Raw genomic sequence first — 16,338 nt, 5'->3', positions numbered from 1 at the left:
TCTCACTGTGAAAACTGCATTGAAACCGCTATGCAAGCATATCGCCAGATGAGAAACTGATTCCTACTTCTTCTTAGGGTTATGAAATTCATAAACCAAATGTCATGACTTATTAAAAAACACTCAGTTAATGAGGTGTTCTGCTTAAAAACAGATGGGATAATATGTACCAATGTTTGTAATGAATGATTTTATGCATGCACCACATTCTGTTCTCTACGTGCAGCTCCCTTATATCAGTGGGCTTGCACCACTATAACTTAGAACAGAATCTGGTCCAGTGTGTTTCTGTAGTCATACACATTTAGAGACACTCCTGCAATTTGGTGGCTATTCAGTATTGTCAGTAGAGTACTCTTATTGCTTAAACTACCTTGGAGAACAAAGAAAGAGAATACTGTCTGCTTCAGGTAAGTAGATCATTTGACCTTTGAGGCGTAAGCAGCTGATTTCCGTGCCAGTTAGTTCATCTTCACACTCCAACTTTTCTACATCCAACAGTCCTTCCTTGTAATGAAAAAGTAATAATAATTAAACAACAATAATGATTCCTGTGTTACTTCACCAGGCACAGGTGAAGTAACCTTCACTAGAGGAAAGCTCAGGATGTCTGGAATCGATCCATGAAGCATAGACTACACTGAAGACCAAATGAACTTGTTTCTTGAACATGCCAAACTATACTAATTAAGTTTTCTAAGGTTTCCTATCTCAATTACTTTAGTGCAGTGGTTCTCAAATGAGGGCCACTGCTTGTTCAGGGAAAGCCCCTGGCAGGCCAGGCCAGTTTGTTTACCTGTCGCATCCACAGGTTTCGCCAATCGCAGCTCCCACTGGCAGCAGTTCACCGCTCCCGGCCAATGGGGGCTGCGGGAAGTGGTGCGGAATGAGGGATGTGCACTTTGCTGGTTTTGTCCTCCTTTTCCTCTGTTAGATGTCATTTCTCAAACTGAGGGTCTTATCCTGTGAGTGCACGTGCAACACTTCTCCTTCAGCCTTCTGGGATATTACTTCCAGTAAATAAGCAGGTTACCTGGTGTAGCAGTTGCTACTTCACGTGCTGCACTCATTTACATGAGTTTGCCTGGCTCTTTTGCCACGTCTACAGAAGAGGACGCGGGAACATGTTGGGGTTGGAAGGGTGTGTGTGTGTGTGTGTGTGTGTGTGTAAGGGCCCAAGCAGTGATATGCTACATGCTGGCCTTTCAAACTATTACGCAGTTGCTTCTCCCACAAAACCAGGAGCAACTGCTGTTATACAGTTACTCCTAGTAGAAGGCTGCAGTTCTGTAATGTCATTTATTGTACAGGATCGTCATTTGTAAAGAAGGCATCATAGGTGCAAAAAATATGCACCTCCCTGTATCTGCGCCTATAGCCCACCCTAACAACCACATATGAATTCATGCATCTGGCTTTTTCTTGGCCCAAAACACAGAATGGGCTCAGGGCTTACTACTGTGCAAAAGACTTTTATTGAGGGCCTCTGAGTTTCCTCTTATCTCTGTAAAATATACTTACTTATTCAAAAGCCAGATGAACGTTATTTGGTTACCTTGCTCCTCAATACAAAGACAGTGTTGATATGTGAGAGGATCCCATGGAAACTAATATCAATATGAGGCCGAACCAAGGAAAAAACTGACAATAGATTGCAGTTTCCTGGATGAAGCTAAAACATAAACAAGACAAACAGAAGCTCATTTTCTAAGGAAATAAAGGATTTTTCTACACCCAGAAAATATTCACATGGTGATGGTATTTCTTTCACTTCATATACAATGCAAGGTGGAAGAGAATAGAGACAGAGAATGCAGGTGTACATTCTTTATATAAAATATGGTTTTCAAGTTGTTGCTGTGGTGCCTGTGTCTTTTAAAGTGCAATTCTATTCTGGAAAGTGACTTTGCAAAAATAGCACTGCACCATATCACTTTTGAGGTCTTTCAGCATTCCTTCACTTTACAAGTAAAAAGCTGTTTTTTCTAACTGTCCTCCCTACAAACTCACGGTAGGGTCAAAAAGTCAAGTTGTGTTCTCTCACCTATTATCTCCTGTAATAAAGATTCTGCTGGCCATATTCAGTAGGTCACTAGTTACATGTGTTCAATGAACCACCCTGAATTCATCTGAAAAGGCACTGACCTCTCTTCTTTCCAATTCCCCCTCAAGAGCCATGTCCAGGAAATCACCAAATCACAATGGTGAAGTGAAAGGTCAGTAAAAGTAACTATATTGTAAAAATATTTAAATGATTCAGAACCATCAAGATATGCACAGTACCTATGTAAAACTGCATGATCAATTGACATAATCCTCATCATACCTCTCCCATTTCCCTTATATTGTTTACTACACTTCCTAGCTCCATCTTGTCTTAAATTAGATTGTCCGTTTTTCAGGGCAGGGACCACATTATCCTATGAGTTTACACAGTACATAGTATAACAGGGCCCCCAATCCTAAGTGAGAACTTTGAGCACTACTGTAATATAAATAACAGAAAACAATATCAATTGTGTTCAGTGGGGTTTCATAGGCATATACTGAGGTCAGAAATTGGACCTTAGAAATTGGTAATTAGAACTTAGTTAAAACTGATGTTCCTGATGTAAAAGAGCATTCAGCACCCCATCATACTGCAGCTATGTTAGCTACACAGTGCTAATAAGCCTGAAAAATAATAAAATATTTTTGTTGTCAAAAGTAAGACTCCCTGAATACATAGAAGGCAGACCTGTTCCAGAAGAAGGTGCTATTTTTACATAGTTCATTTTCAAAGTGCAACTGCATTTTAAGGTGAGAATTAAACACTGCACTGTAATGTAGAAAGACAATCGCAAATCTATTTAATGTCTTCACAATGAACCCTTGCAGAATATATCGTATCACAATATATGTTAAATAAAGAAATTATAATAGCACTTAAGTGTTGTTATTAAAATAATATCTAAAACACTTGTTACAGCTGTTCACATAAGACAATAGTCTGACCTGTGGAAGGACTCTGTATATAGCATTGCCACACTGTGTTACCACCAGATCTCTGTCAAATATTATGTGGAAAGGAAAAGCCTTGCAGAAAGTGTAAGGACTGATGCGGGACTCTTGGGTCCCATTCTCTTCAAATCTGTCAAGGTCTTCATAAAAGTCCTCTTCCTTAGACTCTTTCTCTTCAATTAAAAACTGAGTGTGGTCACACTCTTCATTTCTCTGTTGAATAACCTGGACAAAAGAAGAGAAAGATTGCAGGTAGCAATAACCTCTATCATGTGTTAATAATTAGAATTCTATTGCAAAGACCAGAACACATTTAGAGAAAATAGATACATAAATATCAAAATAATGAGTTCCAGTTCTTCCAAAAATACAGTATTCCCATAGAAATCTCCAGTTTTAAAAAAAGTCTCTACAAATCAAGGGAGGAAAAGCATTTCTTTATTCAAGCACAGTTGCTCTTGGCACTAATTGAAGCCCATTCAAATATGAACTGTAAATTCTAAATCAGGGGTCGGCAACCTTTCGGAAGTGGTGTGCCGAGTCTTCATTTATTCACTCTAATTTAAGGTTTTGCGTGTCAGTAATACAGTAAACAAGGTTTTTAAAGAATGTTCTTAATGTTTAAGAAACTTCATTTAAAATTAAATTAAAATGCAGATCTTATCAGTTTACTGTGATCCTTGCCCTTGCTTTTCCTTGCTGAGTTTTCCAATGTCTGGCATCTATTTGGATACTTTAAGCTGCACACAGACTTCTGAGTGATCAGTTGTTAACTGGCTCCGAGAGGGACAGAGGACAGATTTCATGTGTGAAAATATCTGTTCACACAGGTATGTGGATCCAAATGCTGTAAGCATTGTAAACACAACTTTTCTTCAAACAGTTAAATTTTGGGACATCCAGCAGGTCAGAATAGAGGCCCCCTGATCTCTCTCGGTAGCTTCAAATGCACTCCACAGATCTCCAAACTTAGATGCCCATAATTCTGAGCTTTTTAACTGAATGAGCTGCATTTTGAAATCTTCAACACCCATCAACTGAAATACAGACAGATCCAAGTTGCTTTTTTTGACTTTTTCAGGTTTTATTTGAAAAGAAAGCATTGGGCCAAATCACTGGAAATCTTGAAATCTGTCAGAAAATTCTGATTCCAGTTCTTCCATGTACATTCTTATCTCAACGTCAAATGCAGCGTGCTGTTCCACATGGCATGATAGTGATGTAAGCAGTAAATCAGGACTTAAAAATATCCCAGTACAGTGGTGCTGGAACAATTTTTAAGGTGGGGGTGCTGAGCTATGCCTCCTCTTGCCCCCCTCACTGCCCCAGGGTGGGGCCAGTGGGCCACAGCTGGGGGTGGCTGCAGAGCCCTGGGCCAGTGTTTGGGACCCCAGTCTGGCTGGCCCTGGACCGGTGGCTGGGACTCAGCAGGTTGAGCGGGGCCAGCGGACGGTACCCCAAGCCAGCAGCGAAGCCCCCCAGACTGGTGGCCGGGACCAGCAGCAGGCTGAGCGGGGCCAGCGAACGGAAACCCAGCTGGCAGGGGGCCAGTGGCCGGTACCCCAGGCCAGCAGCGAAGCCCCTGAGACCGGTGGCCAGGACCCGGGCAGTGTTAGTGCCACTGAAAATCAGCTGGCGTGCCGCCTTTGGCACACATGCCACAGGTTCCCCACTCCTGTTCTAAATTAAATGGATATGTCTACACCAACTCCTGATCCTGGAAATAAGGAGCTACACTCAGCCTTGCATTATGCTTGGTTCTGTTGGTATAGCCCAGAACACAGGATCTCTTGTGAGGGAAAGTGCCCCTGGATTGTTTTGCATTGTTCAAGGCACCTGCAACTTTATTTCTATGGGGAGCCTGCACCTGATCAATGGATCCCCCAAAATAGGCAGTTCTGGCTGGGGAGAGACCATGGCATGGTTAGTCTAAGGATGGGCTCATGCAGCACTTGGCTTCAGGAGACTGCACTGCTGGGGCTCTTATACAGTATGAAACTGCCCTACCCTGGTGAACTTCCAAGAAAAAGCTGCAATGCAACCAGTCACCTACCCTCCCCAAGGGTGAAATAATTCCATCTTGTTGGAGCAGCCCCTGCTAGCTCAAGGAGGGGCAATTAGCACCTCCTTGCACCAATGAAGGTGGATCAAGTCTATGATGTCTGCAGAACATAAATACAATAGTAAATAGCTGGCTTATAACAAAGAAATAATTCCCCATTACTCCTCACTTTGTAGAAATAAACTAAAGAAAAGCACGAGGCTATTCCCATTTGTAACTCAACCTCTGTTATTACAGAGTGAGACTTTAGCAAAACAAAGTCTACAAAGTGTGAGCCTTTAACAAACTATACACAGTTTTCTTTTTTAACAAATTGTTATGACGTGTTAGAATGTGTTTATTGATGCAGCCACAGAAGTGAAATGAGGACAGACACATGTATGGAATTAAGTGGCTGGCCACAACTTTTATTACACTTTAACATATGGAAAGGGCGTTTCCTGCCCATTATCCATACTCTTTATACTAGACATTTAATTCGTTCCAGTGCAGTGGTTCCAGGGCTCCTTACCATACAACCCATAACAGGGGGTGGCTCTCCCTAGCTTACCCTTAGGACTCAGCTCTCTCCGAGTCCTAGTACTCTCCCCCCAGTGAGGGCAACAGAAGGTGCAGCAGGGTGGGGACTTCAGCTTGGGAAAGCTACAAGGCCTCACCCTATCCCATGATCCCTAAGCCCACTGCCAAGTCTTTTACCTCTGGGAACTGTACGTTCTCCTAACTGCACTGGAAATGTGGCCACAAGTTGCAACGAATAAATAACTCCTCCCCAGTACCTCAGCTAGGTAGTAAGTGCATTCCTACTTAACCCACTGTGGTTTGAAGGTGCGGCAAGGAAAGCAAAAAAACAAACAAACAAACAAACAAAAAAAACTCCCTGGTCCTCTACCAATTGTCCCATGGGAGAAAAATTCCTTCATGACCCCCAAACAGGTGATTGGCTATACCCACAGTATTGGTCAGGCTGGATTCCCATTCCTAGTTCTACTGAATTGGTTGGGACTGCTGGAACGGAGTCAAAAGAGGTTCCACATGGCTTCCATACTGGGTTAAATCCTGGGAGATGGGGAATGCTGTCTGTCACGGAGCACAGACTCACCCGGCAGCGCCTCCTGCTGGTCGTCGTCAGGGAATTAGCATCCAGCCTCCAGAGCATCTCTTTCAGGCCAATGTGTCTCGCCGCCCCTGCCCTGTGTCCCTTCCAGTGCCCTTGTCTTGAGTACTTCCCCCTGGCACCCACTATCCCCACCTCACTTCAGTCTTAGGCTACTGCCAGTCACCAACTAGGCCCCGCTGCCTGGAACAGACTGCAGTATAAGCCACTCATCACAGGCGAGGGGGTTTGGACCTGCTACCTCTGCCTACTCATGGCTGCCCCTGCAACCCCTGTACCTAATAGGCCTTCCCAGGCCTGCAGCTGCCTTGTCCTTCCCCCAGCCCTGCTCCAAACTAGGTGTCCTGCTCGGCACCTTGCAGCCAGGCCCTGTTCCCTCTACAGGCAGAGGGAGAGTGCTCCCCAGCTTCTGGCTCACAGCCTTTATAGAGCCAGCTGGGCCCTGACTGGGATGTGGCCCCCCAGCTGTTGTCACTTCTCCCAATCAGCAGAGGTTTTACTCCCTTCCCCAGCCCTCTTCAGGGCTTTTCCAACCCCTTCAGGGCTCACCCCGCTACACTGTCCAATCAGCACATCTCTCCGCCCAATCGGCTGGCCCAGAGACTCCTGGGGTGAGAAGCTACATACTGTCCCTTAGTGAGTGTCTCCCTCCTTTGCTGCTGGGAGTGTGCCCCTTTACCGCCAAGCACAGCAAGTTCCCCACCTGTTGAGGCAGGGGAGTGGCATTTTTCACACATCCAGGTTGCTCCATTTATTAGGACTAGTCTTTAACTTTTGCATGTCTGCTCAGAGCTGGGCAAGTATCTGGTGTGTTACTGATCACAACAAAGGAAAAAAATAACGCAATCTTCTAGCTGTTTCATGATGTGTGCAAACTAAGGATGCTGAATTTGCAATCATTACACATGAAAACAATAAGGGTTACAGGATCAGGCCCTATAGTTAAAACTAAAAGCATCTTCTCCAAACCATAGCTGTTAATGTGTAATATTTAAAAACCAGCATAAATTCATATGTTCTATTGGTTTAATCTCATATTAATATCTTGAACATATCATCTCACTTCACTCTAACAATCCTACTCAAAGTTCCTTGAAATAATGAAATTAATAGGGCTAATTTTGTTTACCAGGAGAGCCATATATCATGGTATAATTAAAGTTGATGCCTAATGAAATATCATAATTTATCAAGTGTCAACAAATTTATCTCTTGCCAAACCTAATCAGATTTAATAGGTAGAACAGAATAATTCTATTTAGGCAGTATTGTTTAGCAGCAACATATTGGAACATATTAGGCTCAGTTCTGTCCTCACTTCAGGCCTAATCCAAGGTTTATTGACATCAGAGAGACTTTCCGTAGACTTCAGTGAACTTTGTTTCAGGCCCTTATACGCTGAGTAATCCTATAGATTTCAGTGGGGTGTAAATCAGGGCAGAGAAGGCATTCCTATTCAAGCGTTCAGAAAATACGGTTAATCATCCAAAAACATGGATTCAAGAATGTCTTGAATATCCTTTTTTTTTTTTAATTCCAGACCAAAAGTCCCACAACAGACAAGATCAAAACACAGAAAAACAAGCCTTTAGGAGTTCTGAGGTGGGGAGATATATCCTAGAGTTATTCTAAAACATTTCTGGACGTTTCCAAAAATATATATTAGTACAAATTATTATGCACAAAGAAATGCAATCACTAAAATATTTGGCATATTAAGAGGTCTTTTTCCCTCTGTGAATGCTCATAACTCATGTGTTGGCAGTAATATACACACAGGAAGGGATGTTACCAAAATTTGGTTCCCATTTTTGCCAGGGGAAACAATATAACAATACTTTGTGCTTCTATGGCATCGGGAGGTCAGGATCTCAAAATGCTTTACAGACATCAAATAATTAAGACCCAAAATATCTTTGAAAGCACTGATATAATTACAGTCTCCATTTTACACAGAGGAAAGCTGAGTGTCACAGTGACAGAGTGTGGCAGAGTCCTTTGGACTCCCAGTCTTGTGCATTAAACACAGGCCCATCCTTCCTCTTTGTAGTCTTGTAAAATACGTTATTAACTCACTTTCTCTATCTCCTTAGTTTCCTAAAGCCTGATGCTGTTCTCTAGGTGCATTATCAAAGTGGAACTCCAACTCCACAGTGGAAGGTGTTGCAGCGAGTAGTTGCAGCTGGAGAGCCAAGAGTATATGTGTGGGGTCAGAAATTACTTGTGGCCACTTAAAGGGAAAAAAAATCTGTGGGTTTGTCCAAGCACCAGTGTGGCTTAGACTTGTGTTTCTTGTGAATACAAAGCTTAAGTGACCCCCATCCCTTCATTTTCCAAGAGACCATCACCCTATATTTGAGAGAAGGAATGAGGCTGTAGTCACACTGTAGTTAGATAGTACTGGTGGTTCTGAAGGGAAGGGAGGATCTCTCTCTCTTGCCAACAAAATGCTTTGTTTTGTTTTTTGTTGGTAGGGACAACTGGGCCTCTAGAATTTAACAGATTAACTTTTTCCAAAATCCATGGATGTATCACCATTATTAAATTAGGCCTTCCAGATTATCATTTCCATCAATGACTTTTGTGCGATTAAAGACTAGAGTTTGGATCCCACTTCTAAGAAATCCCATTTACCACAACTGGAAAAAATTGTATAGCTTGGATTAAAAGCTTTTCCATTTGAAAAAAAAATAGCTTTTTAAGGAAATTTCCATGTCAAACATTACATCTTCCAACTCCATTAATAATATCACCGCATGATAGTCTCCGTAGTTCTCTGCTGTAATGATGAACCTCTTTCTCATCTTTTCTTATTAATAACAAGAGATCCACAGAAAACCAATCAACCAATAAAGGTTAGGGTTCAGCATAAAAAAACAACTATAAAATACGAGCAATTGGCAATCTATTTTTAGCTTTTCACATTAAACATCTCAATGAGGCAATTTCACGATCCACCCCAGTCTCTGCATCAGCATAGAAATTAAAGAGTGTGGGTGACAGCAAATGCTAATTTCCAAAGTCCTATCGTATAGCAGAAGGTGCCAGAACTACTATATATCTCATGTTTCAGAGTGGTAGCCGTGTTAGTCTGTATCAGCAGAAAGAAAGAGGAATGCTATTATGTGCCAGCAATGCCCCTCTGCCATGTACATTGGCCAAACCAGACAGTCTCTACGCAAAAGAATAAATGGACACAAATCATATGTCAAGAATTATAACATTCAAAAACCAGTTGGAGAACACTTCAACCTCCCTGGACACTCAATTATAAACCTAAAAGTCGCAATTATTCAACAAAAAACCTTCAAAAACAGACTCCAACAAGAAACAGCAGAACTGGAATTAATCTGTAAACTGGACACCATTAAATTAGGCTTGAATAAAGACTGCAAGTGGACGAGTCATTACACTAACTAAAAACTATTTCCCCATGCTAATTTTCCCCCTGCTGTTACTCACACCTTCTTGTCAACTGTTTGAAATGGGCCATCCTGATTATCACTCCAAAAGTTTTTTTTCTCCTACTGATAATAGCCCACCTTAATCGATTGGTCTCGTTAGAGCTGGTATGGCAACCCCCATTTTTTCATGTTCTCTGTTTATATATATATCTTCCTACTGTATTTTCCACTATGTGCATCTGATGAAGTGGGTTTTAGCCCATGAAAGCTTAAGCACAAATAAATTTGTTAGTCTCTAAGGTGCCACAAGTACTCCTCTTCTTTCTATATATTTCCTATATCACAAACCATCTAGCCAGGGTGAGATGTGACCCTACACAGACACAGCAGGCTTTCACAGTTTGATAAAGGCAACCTGCTATTGTATGTGAGTGCTGTGCTACTCTCCGAACCTTTACAGAATGCCAGTATGTCAACAGCAGCAAAAAGATGCAGTCAGAAACACAATGCAGAATATGGACTTTGATGTGACCACTTTACAGACAGCACTGTGAAAGGCAACTGCAACTCTTCAAATAATTCCAATACAGAAAACATGTACGGAAAGAGGGAACAACTCCATCACTGAATACATAAGAAATGTGAGAAACAAACCAGACAATGAAATGCCAGAGCCAAAGCCTAGTGAAGTCACTGGGAGTCTTTCCACTAATTTCAATGCAGTATGGACCACACCCTAGATGAGAGTGTATTCAGCTGCCTGTTAAAACTGGTAACCAGGTTAGGTATTGTTATGGAATCCCCCTATACAATTTCATAGAAAATTATATCCTTTCTGTTGATTTTAAACCATCCTAAAGAATTTAATAAAATATTATATTACCACAACAGAATTCTATAGGAGGGATCATATTCTCTGTTAAATTGTACAAGTATTTATAGTAATTTCTACACAACCCTATTGATTTCATACCAGTTAATTCTATTGACCTTTTCTGTGAGTACCATGACCTCTTACATGTGTGCCTTTTTAAAATTAAATTTCTGGATATTTATACATTCATGTAAATTCTGCATTCAGTTTCACCCAGGTAAATTTAGGCAAAACAAACTGGGCCAAATCTTCTTTCCAAAGAAGATGCTGTCAAAACTTGGTAAATGAAAGAGCAGCATCAGCAGTGACAAAGCCAGGAGTCAAGTTTAATTCTTCTTGTTTCCCTGTGTGGTCTTAGTTGGTGAGTGACATCAACCTGACATGTATAAGAGCTCAATCACTATGGTAACTGCAGTTAAAATCAAGACAAATCACTCTTCAGGTTTCAAAGAGAATATCTAGCTGGCTCTCCCTCCTGAGCTTTGCAACAAAATGTATCTTCAGAATATGTCCCTGCTTAGCTAAATGAAAAGTCACATTCAAGTTTCCACTTATACTGGGCAGATTTTCACCGATCAGAGACAAACATTGAGCATTACTTGATAACTACAGTAACTCCTCGCTTAACGTTGTAGTTATGTTCCTGAAAAATGCGACTTTAAGCGAAACAATGTTAAGCGAATCCAATTTCCCCATAAGAATTAATGTAAATGTGGGGGTTAGGTTCCAGGGAAATTTTTTTCAACAGACAAAAGACTATATTATAGTCTTTATAATATAGCTATATATATATATATATATACACACACACACACAGAGTTTTAGTTTTAAATAAACAATTTAATACTGTTACACAGTGATGATGATTGTGAAGCTTGGTTGAGGTGGTGAAGTCAGAGGGTGGGATATTTCCCAGGGAGTGCCTTACTGCTAAATCATGAACTAGCAATCAGCTGAGCCCTCAAGGGTTAACCCATTGTTGTTAATGTAGCCTCACACTCTACAAGGCAGCACGAATGGAGGGAGGGGAGACAGCATGGCAGACAGGAACACACACCGTGTGTGAGAGAGAGATGGCATTGCCCCTTTAAGTACACTGACCCCACTCTAAGTACACTGCCTTTCTAAGTAGATCAGCAAGTTGAGACAGAAGCTACTGCCAGGAAGCTCCCTCCATCCTAAGCCCTGTCGTGCCCCCCTCCCCCCGCTCTATGGAAATGGGGTAAGCGGGGTGCAGGAGTAGGGGGAAGGGGGGCATCCTGACATTAGCTCCCCTCTTTCCCCCTGCACAGCAAGCAGGAGGCTCATGGGAGCAGCTCCAAGGCAGACGGCAGGAGCAGCACAGGGCAGTGGGGGGAGGGACAGCTGAACTGCAGTCAATTGATAGCCTGTTGGGCAGCTGCTGCTCAGGGAACTTAGGGGAATGAGGAGCTGATGGGGGGGCTGCCAGTCCACCCTGGTTCCAAGCCCCCCACCACTACAGCTCCAATGGGCTGCTCTCCCTGCAAGCAGTGGACAAAGCAGGAGGCTGCCAAATGACGTTATAAGGGAGTATTGAGCAACTTTAAACAAGCATGTTCTCTAATTGATCAGCAACGTAACAATGAAGCAAGGTTAACCAGGATGACTTTAAGTGAGGAGTTACTGTATAAATTCTCTTTTCAATGGATCAGTGAGGGTGTTGCTGTCATTTTCCCATTCTGTCATCCCTTATGCCATATCGGCTTTCCCCTATAGACTTCAGTTAGATTTTTGCTTGAGTAAGGACTGTATATGAATTCAATAGGAGCTTCATTATTGGGCCTGATGTTTCTGGCGTTTTCGGGTATTCACCTTTCATTTGCAAGGACAAGACTGAAACCCAAAGTCTGTTTAGCCCTGTAGATGAAGTGTTTGCCTTATATTTTAATAGTATTACATTCAAATCCCGTAGTGGTGGTGGTTTCCATCCTAGTGCCAAATGGATGTCTGCACTTTTCATATTTAATTACTTTATCATTCATGCTTTGTATGGGTTTTAGAGTAAATGCTTAAACAAATCTGTTGGTTTAAAGAATAAAAGATAATACATAGTATTGAGTTTGTTTTTCTATGAGATTTTCCATGTGGAGAGTTCTGCTTATATCAGAAGGATATTGCTCATCCAGTTCACACACACATTAACAGTTTCTATTAAATCCATAGCAAAGTTTCGGTGATCTTCAATATAAATGTTTTTGCTTGATTAAGTGATAAGATTCTGTCTGGTGGTTTACTTTGGCCAGAGTTCTGTGTTTTCTGAGGGTCCACAGCTATGGAAATTTGCAGGAGAATCCATCCTTCACCACAAATAGTGATTGAGAATCTAAACTGTCACTTATTCAAAAAAAGATTCAAGATTCTAACCCTTCTGGTTGCAAAGAAAATCTAAGACCTCCCCTCCCCACCCACCCAATCACATAACAGACCCATCTTATTCTGCAGAGATTTGTTAACATTGTGGTCAATGCAGCTCTTCCTTGGGGAGTAGTCTCAGTCAAGGAATACAATAAGAGTTGTGGGCTGCGTTGTTTTGTGCTGTTTGAAGGATTTGGGGCATCGCTTTTGGGAGCGGGATAGTATTCCTGCATGGAGGTCATTCTACAGTGGCAGCTCTCACTCAAAATTTTAGGTGAGGCAGTTTAAACCATTCTCAGGTGTATATGTACTTATTATAAAGGACACTTCTGAAAATGCTCCTTAGTTCTCTGATGTGACTATCTGGTTGTGAAATGAACTGCAGACTCTGTCCCTAAAATCCTGCTGTTGCTAAAGGGTATGTAATGAAACATGCACTACAGTACTGTAACAGTTACTGGGACTGGAGACATTGGTTCATGATCTTCCGATGATGGAAGATGATCAGACACCATGTTGATGGTTTTAGATCTATTAGTTGCCTTAAATACCACTGACTACCATGTTTTGTAGACAACCCAGTGAACAGGAGTTACTTATAGTAGTTCCAATCCTTTCAGTCTGAGAAGTCAGAGGGTTGTATTGGGCTCTCTCTTCCATCACTTTTCCTGTTCCAGGTGTAATTGAGACTTTTAGTGGTCAGGCTCTGGTGCCATGAGTATGCAGATGGAGCTCAACTCTATGCCTCCATTTCATCGAAGCAGGACAATGAAGACTGGGGTTTTTCTTAGTTGGCTGTCTGTGACTCATTTTGGACAATACTGAATTTTCCTTTTGTATGTAGATTACAATATATTGACTATGCATTTGTCACCTCAAGATTGAATTACTGTAACATGCTGTACATACTGTAACAGTGTGGGCTACACCCAGAAACCTCAGCTGGTAAAGAATGTAAATGCTTATTTGCTTAGCAATGCATCTTGCAGTGAACACATTACACCTGTGCAATGTTGTTTGCATTGGCTTCTTATTTGTACTTACTTACTTACTACAGAGATGGGAGGGGTTCTCCTGTCATTGTAACCCACCTCTCTGAGAGATGACAGCTAGGTTGACAGAAGGATTCTTAGCGCTGTTTCCACCAGGGGGTAGGCCAGTTAAATTACATCGCTTAGGGGTGTGGATTTTCCACATCCCTGAGTGACATGGCTGAGTTTACCTAACTTTTTCATGTAGACCTGGCTTAAGCCTCATCATCAAAGTCAATAGGACTTAGACTTCTAAGTGTCTAAGTCATTTCTAAAACTGAGACAGGTTCCTAAGTCACTTAGGCACTTCTGAAAATTTTATCCCTGTCCACTCAAAGACAGGAAGTAAAAGAACTTGCCCCCTTTCTCATAGGCTGCTTAGAGTATGACACCAAATTTGGTGAAGTGACATAATCTAGAATACATATGAAAATGTTGCAGGTAAAGTGCATAAGTGCTCAGAGAACATGAACTAGGCAAAAAGAAAATACATGAAAATGGAAAAATAATACGGAACATAATCTTTGTACCCTTTTTCTCTTTCTTTGGATTATTGGATGTTGTCCTGAGCCATTAGCCATCTGGACTATATGCAAATTAGCACTGGGCTGATCAGCATATTTCCAGGGAAAACGTGAATGCTGCTAGTGAGTCAGTAGGTGGCACTCCTGTTTCAGTACTGAATCAATGTTCCAATGTGGTAATAAAGGGAGCGCCTGCTGTTATAGTTGCAATCTTTCACACAAGGAAGATTAAAAAAAAGAAAGAGAGAGAAAGGTCTTGAACACCTATTGCCATTAAAGATTCCATGGCACTTTGTGCAAGAATAGGTGTGTTTCCTCTTGTATCCTGGCCAAATGGCAAGCTGGATTTACATTCTACCAATGCAAAATTATCTCTGCAGTTTAAACTGGACATGCTAATCTTCTTCATTTCTTGGCCCAGATCCTGGGTTGTGCTGTGATCAGTTTGTGGTGTTCTGGTGGTGCAAAGCAGCCCTACAATTGTCAGATATAGCCATTGGAAGACCCTACCAGTGTAAGGAGACATGAGTTGGTACAGGGGCTGCTATGCCATTCTCCTTCTCTGTGGCTAGTACAGGGGTGTGGCCAGGGCAAAGGCAGGTGAGGGCAGTATATGACCTTGAAAGTATTGGGTTAACATGGGGGGTAATGGAGAGATTTTTCAGTATGCAAAATCTCTGTGGAAAGTATGAATGGATAAAAAAATACTGTTTTCCATTATATCATACAGCTCTTTCAATTTTATGAATGACATCAACTTTCAATCAGAACATACCAGGAAACATTACCTTCATGTCTATTTCTGTACCATGGATCTGCTGAGCTACTGTTTTGATGATTCCAATGACAATATCCTGGAGTCCTTCTCTCTCTGAATAATAATGCAGAATGAGTCCTTTCCCTTTTTCTGCATCAGTGCACCTAAAGGAAGGGGCACGCATACCCGGATAAATAGTAGCAAGATGGTCATGCAGAGCATCCAAGTTCTACAGGGATAATTAAAAACACACAAACACATCAGAATAGAGTTCATCCATGTGGCAAATTGTCTATTTGAGAATACAAGTAATTTAAGTAGCAGTTTTAAAGACCTAAGCTACATATTGGATATATAAGTTATTGATTCAGTACATTTCCTGGGTAGTCTGGCCGCACCCTGTCCACAATGGCCACAATCACTTGTGGTTTGTGTCAGCCAGTTCCAGACCTCCATTGCAGGGCTTCTAGGCAGGTTGCTCTCCTGTCTTGCCATTCCGGGCACCACTACTGGGGGCCCTCACACCTGACAATGAGACTGGCCTATGACTGGCACTGAAAATAACACCAGTAAAAGTCATTTGAGAGAGAAAGAGAGAATTCCTTGACTGTACTATGTTTGCACAATAGATGGAAACATTTTTATTTTCATCGCAGGGTTAATTTTCCAATTGGATGTGGGAATAGCTAGAACACCCCTTTCCCTCTCTTACCCACCCATCTTTATCTCTTCCCTCCCTCCAAGAATTCCACTGCTTGTAGTCTATCTTTTAAAGAGCAGCTGTATCCAAATAGCCTACAGCTGGTAAGCCAGGTGTTTCTATATGGATTTAGGAGTCTAACTTTAGGCACTTGCATGTAAAAAAACAACAACCACAGCCTTTCTTACTGTTTTAAATGAATCAGTAAGCTAGTAATGCTGTTTCAAGCATTGACAAAAGTTTATAAGCTCTGCCAGGACCTGACAAGAGTTTTCAAAGTTTCCAATTTTTTAGCTAACATCTTTAAAATTAACCTACCACCTTTCCTAAAAATGCTCAGTCACATGATCTCACTGAGACCAAGTGAATGAACCCAAAATGGAGTTTCTAGATCAGGTCATAGCTGAAACAAAGCATTTTTAAAAAGCGAGATTTTAAAAAAAACAAAACAATTCCACCTTTTCAAACTCTCCATATGTCCCAGACATTTTGTCTG

The 16,338-nt window shown here is 41.6% G+C and overlaps 1 protein-coding gene across 2 annotated transcripts in view; it reads right to left on the bottom strand.

Moving 5' to 3' along the window:
* GUCY1B1 (guanylate cyclase 1 soluble subunit beta 1) overlaps nt 1–16,338 on the bottom strand; it is a 63,212-nt gene that overhangs the window by 14,251 nt on the left and 32,623 nt on the right. For both annotated transcript variants that reach the window (XM_073341438.2, XM_073341439.1), the window contains 4 exons: nt 15,174–15,371; nt 2,995–3,225; nt 1,556–1,672; nt 374–507 (listed from right to left, as the gene is read on the bottom strand). In XM_073341438.2, coding sequence (XP_073197539.1) covers nt 374–507; nt 1,556–1,672; nt 2,995–3,225; nt 15,174–15,371 — 680 coding nt within the window. The remainder of the gene's footprint in view (nt 1–373; nt 508–1,555; nt 1,673–2,994; nt 3,226–15,173; nt 15,372–16,338) is intronic.

Source organism: Lepidochelys kempii, chromosome 4 (assembly GCF_965140285.1).
Source record: "Lepidochelys kempii isolate rLepKem1 chromosome 4, rLepKem1.hap1, whole genome shotgun sequence".
NCBI lineage: Eukaryota > Metazoa > Chordata > Testudines > Cheloniidae > Lepidochelys > Lepidochelys kempii.
The sequence above is the reverse complement of the archived record's forward strand: the minus strand, read 5'-3'. Positions and strand labels throughout refer to the sequence as shown.